This window comes from Rhagoletis zephyria, unplaced genomic scaffold, assembly GCF_001687245.7.
Source record: "Rhagoletis zephyria isolate East Lansing unplaced genomic scaffold, Rhagoletis_zephyria_1.1 Rzeph_scaffold_19960, whole genome shotgun sequence".
Classification (NCBI taxonomy): Eukaryota; Metazoa; Arthropoda; class Insecta; order Diptera; family Tephritidae; genus Rhagoletis; species Rhagoletis zephyria.
This window is the reverse complement of record NW_016177020.1, coordinates 1,320-6,466: the sequence shown is the minus strand read 5'-3', so window position 1 is coordinate 6,466 and position 5,147 is coordinate 1,320. Positions and strand designations below refer to the sequence as shown.

Below are 5,147 nucleotides of genomic sequence, written 5' to 3'. Positions count from 1 at the left end.
TATCGAGGCGCATACCAAGAATTTCAAGAAAAGCTTAGCAAAGTTTACAACTTCAAAAGTTTTTGTAAATTTTTTGTTCCTCGTTTATATAATTAATTTTAAGCTAAAACCATCGGGGTATCTCTGTGATCAATGTTTTTTTGTTAGCGTTCTATTCTCTTTTCTCATTTTTTTTTTTTGAATCTCCTTGGATTTGTCGTCACAGAAATTTTACTTAATTAGCGTGAAATTATAGGTTTATGAATTATTTATTTGATACTTAGACAACGTAAACGCACAATCACATGGACACACACATTTGCGCCGATCACTTGAAATCAGATAGAAAAAGCCGATGAGATTAATTTTTGAAAGCAAACACGAAAACAAAGTTCTTACATATGTATGTGCATTAGGGTGGTCCAAAAAAAAGTAAATTCGGAAATTTAATGCTCTCACCCCCTAGGATTGTTCTATACCGAAAAAATATATATATAATAAATATAAGGGTATATATTTTTTTCGGTATAGAACAATCCTAGGGGGTGAGAGCATTAAATTTCCGATTTTACTTTTCTCCCATACATTTTTTGGACCACCCTAATGTGCATACATACATACGGTGGCGTGCGTAATCTTCGGCCTTTTGTAATTGATTTAGCTACCTAGCCTGCTCTAAAGAAAAAAAAAACATAGTTTCGAATTTAGAATATTCTAAAAAGCGGCATTTTGAACTTTTTTTTACGTAATTACAATAACAGATAAACGTAAAAAAAAAATCAAAAATAATAAATTAATAACACCTTTCCTTTAAAACATTGGTAGCGTTCGATTCACGCTACCCTTAAAAAGGTAGTTGAACTATCACAAAAAAAGCGTTTAAATATTTAGGGTATTCACAAGATGTCGTAAGCGTCGTAATGTTCTAAAGTCGAAAAAGGGTAGGGTATAATAAGAGCTAATTTTATATATATATTTTGTAGCAGTTTCAAAAAAATTTGGTGTAGTTACAAATCGCCTTAAAACATTTTAACCGCTATTTTACGTTGAAAACTTTTACGACGCTTAAGACGACCTGTGAATACCCTAATTATTTTTTTCTTTCGATTTTTAGTTTTCAATTGAAAGTAAATAAATCATATAGGCGTTTCCAGCACAAAGTCTGCCGAAAAAAAACTTCAAGTCGTATATCTAAGTTAATTATAGGCCGATTTGACTTCTTTTTGTAATACATATATACCTACTGGTTATGTAAGCAGAAATATTTTTGCCAGGGTCGAGCTATTTTGAAAAACCATATTTATGCTCTGATTTTTTTCATATTTTTCATGTTTGGTTGAAACTTAATAAGACATAGATATGCAAAAATGAAGCCGCTGGTGGCGCTGTTGTCAAAATAAAAAGTACGTACGGACATAAAATGCACGTTTTCTTCCCGTTAAAAATTCTTTCAAGAACAATATTAACAAAACTTTTTCAGTGGTAATTTTAGTAACGTAACGTCATGTAAAGTCACGCCTGACACTTCTGCTGATTAAACAAAAAGCAGACAAGATTTTTACATTCAAAAACTCGTAGAGTCAACCTTAAACATTTGCAATATAGGCTTGCCCAATTCGCAGACTTTTGCAATTTTGCAACCCAAATCAAAATCGACTTCTGTTTTTGTAACGTCGCGTCAGCGCAAATGTTTACTAATATCTTCAAATTGCCACTGCCAACAGTTGTAATTTTTAGGGCCCATTTAAATACACTATGAAAATCCAGAAAAACCTTTTTAAAATTTTGACATTTTAAATTTTTTTTTTTAACATCAAATGTCACGTAACGCCAGATTGGAAATACCCATATTTAGATAAAAGTCCATTTATTTTTTGGAATCATATATTTATTGTTGGGCATTTTCGGCGAAAATAGTAACAGGCGAACATTTCAGCGAACTTTAGTCCTCTATCAAAAGGCGTTGGGGTCTTTTTGTAGACATTTTATTTACCACTAATTTGTCCTTTGTTGTGTAGAATTGGCTTTATTCTCACTTTAGTGTCAAATTTTGCAACAAAGAAAATGTATGCCTAACTTTAGATATAGCTTTATTTTTAATCCAACCTTTAAAGATAAAGTGAACTTTAAAGTTAAAGGTTACTTCAGAAAGCGGCCCTTAGAGTGTAAAAAGCTGTTTCTTCGATTATCCACCCTAAGAGCCGTTATCTCAAATAGCTCTTACAATTAATTTTCCCCTTAAACACACATTTTGTTCTCAAAAAATGTGCTTGAATGGCAGATAAATTGTAAAAGCTAGTTGAAATGTTTTCAAATGAAAATTAAAGCTAATAAATACCAAACACTTTAAAAAAAAAAAAAAAAAATTAAAAAAAAAAAATTAAAAATAAAACTTTTTATTTTATTTGCACATATGGACCTTAACCAGCATATTTGTCCTCAGTCAGCCTTTCTTGTTTCTCATCTGGAACGGAAACTGCAAGTTTGTTTAACTAGAAAACAGCAAATTATTACTTCCTAAGCTGTGGTTAATCAAAAAAAAAAAAAATATTTTTCCACTTTTTTCTAGTTTCATAGATTTGCTGGTTAACAACCAACACTTCAGCTACCTGAGATTTTATTATTTTCCCCTTTCACCCCGTTTATGAATATATATTGTGGGGAATGGCTCGGTTATTCTAAATAAGTGTCAACCGATTTTTCGAATATCTTTAGGCGGTTTTTCTGAAATCTTGATCTTTCGCATACCGAGTAAACCGGATTTAACAATCGAATAAATGGGGGAAACTAGGGTAAAAAAAGGTTATTTATACACCAAAATCCAAAAATTCGAAATATCCATTTTAGAGAAAATGGAACTACATAGAACATTTTTATTAATTTTATATCTGAGTACTGGAAAATCTTGCACTGCATAAAAATGGGCAGTAGGTAGAGGGATGCTAGATGAGCTGATGTAAGTGGGCTTTTAAAAAGGTGGTTAGTGTAGTCGGTGCATCTTATTGAAATTGGACTGAATAGTTTAACCTGCTGATATTATATCAGCAGTGGAATTCTGGAAAAATATTGACCAACCTTTAAAGATTAAGTGAGCTTTAAAGTGGCATAAAAAAAATTTAAATTAAGTAGTGTTGGCAAGTATCGAGTACTTTTGATGATCGAGTTCTTTGGTATAAGGTTAAGGATCGGGTATTTTTTAGAGTATTCAGCACTTTCCTTATCCATATAAGCATGTTGGTAGCATTTCAATGCTTAGAATAGAAATCTAAGAAGCTGGCAGCATTTGATTCAAATTAATTTACTAATCCCAAATTACGTCAAATGAATGCCGGGCTGTAAATGTAAATAAAACTCAGTTCTTTTAAGTATCTATTTGACACTTAATATTGAGTACTTTGAATCGATTCTGAGTACATGTATCAAAGTAATGATTGGAACAGAGTGTTTTTGAGTACTGAGTACTTTCGATTTCTTTTGCAAATGCTGAGATCTTTGAAGTACATATTCAGCGTCGATACTTTTGGTACGGTCAATCCTTTTGAGAATCGAGTTATGAGTAACAACAGGAAGACAATTTTTTATTCGCTTTCCTTTGAGGCATATCCCGTGTTTATTTAATCTACACCACTTTACGTACAAATTTTGGATGTGTAATGTATTCACTTTTATTATTATTATTTTTTTTTCTCCTTTACTTATTCCATTATCCATATCATTTACTTATCTACACAATATAAATTAATTTAATCCTAAGGCTGCGTTGTTTGCCAGTCAAATAAATGATGTGAGTGAGTATACGAATAAAGTAGTTCGTATCGCGATGAGTTTCGATGAATTTCGCTTGCTATTAGAATTCACAAATCTATTTGCCAAAGCTATTGGCGCTAGCATCGGCATTTGCAGCCGCATTGGATCCACCAAAACCATTAGAAAAGGAATTCGCCTTAGCGTTTGCATTAGCTACAGAAGAGCCACCACCAAATCCACTGGCATTGGCATCGGCATTAGCGTTGGCTGAACTGGAACCGCCACCAAATGCGGGACTATTTCCTCCTTGACCAAAACCGCCACCAAAACCGGGTTTTCCACCAAAGCCGCCACCAAATCCGGGGTTTCCACCGAAACCGCCACCGAATCCGGGATTTCCGCCGTTGAAACCAGGATTTCTATTGAAACCGCCGCCGTGATTTCCACCAAATCCAGGGTTACCACCGAATCCAGAGTTGCCACCGAAGCCAGGGTTACCACCGAAGCCAGGGTTACCACCGAAGCCAGGGTTACCACCGAAGCCAGGGTTACCACCAAATCCTCCACCTGCTGCGCCAGCATTAGCGTTGGCGTTGGCGCCGGCTTGGGAGCCACCATATTGCTGTGGCCTAGCACAGCAAACGGCGATCAATGCGGAGAGTACTACGAACAGCTTCATTATAAACGGTGAAGTTTCTAACGTATTTTGGGAAACTTCTAATACGAACCACTAAGCGTTGATAACAAAACTAGCAAATGTTTGGCCCAAGCCGGCGTTTTTATAGCAAAAGTCAGCGAACTGCTACGAATTTTCGGTGATCTTAGACAGGTTATCTCGAGGGATAGTACCCAGTGTGTGTGTGTGCTTTTAGTGCGAGGTGTGTGTGTGTACATAAATGTGTATGTATATGAATATTTGCCTGGATGATTACATTTGAAGCTCACATCAATTCACATGCGCGTGCGAAATCTAAATGAGAAGTATATTATGGAGGCAAATAAACCAGAAAATATAAAACCAGATACTTATGTATATTTTTTTGGCTTATTTATGGAGATGATTATGCTTGCAGAGTTGACCAAATAGAAATTTATTTTCTTAAGAGATCACGACAAAATAATAAGAGGAAAGGAATTAAACCAAAAACAATTCATTTCGTTATATATTTAGACTGTGCGGATGTATTTGTATGAATGAGAGCATCATCAACGGCAAACATAAATGGTTGTTTATCTAAATAAAAAAAAAAAAAACATCCAACCAGAGACGTGCGCGCGGCGGGGATGTTTTGTGGGTTCGAATGATGAATATTTTTGAACCTGAAAGTTGAAATACCAGGTTGACCGAGCTTTGCCGGAGTGCAATTTGGTTTTCAAGATTTGGATGGCTTTAAAAAATATTTTGGAAATAAAAAAATTTT

At 34.5% G+C, this 5,147-nt stretch overlaps 1 protein-coding gene across 1 annotated transcript; it reads right to left on the bottom strand.

The window, feature by feature from the left end:
- Positions 1-3,717: 3,717 nt before the first annotated feature.
- Positions 3,718-4,405, bottom strand: LOC108380659 (34 kDa spicule matrix protein-like). The gene has a single exon (XM_017637052.1). It carries the CDS (start codon positions 4,403-4,405, stop codon positions 3,842-3,844), a length of 564 nt encoding a protein of 187 aa, XP_017492541.1. The 3' UTR covers positions 3,718-3,841.
- Positions 4,406-5,147: the final 742 nt, after the last annotated feature.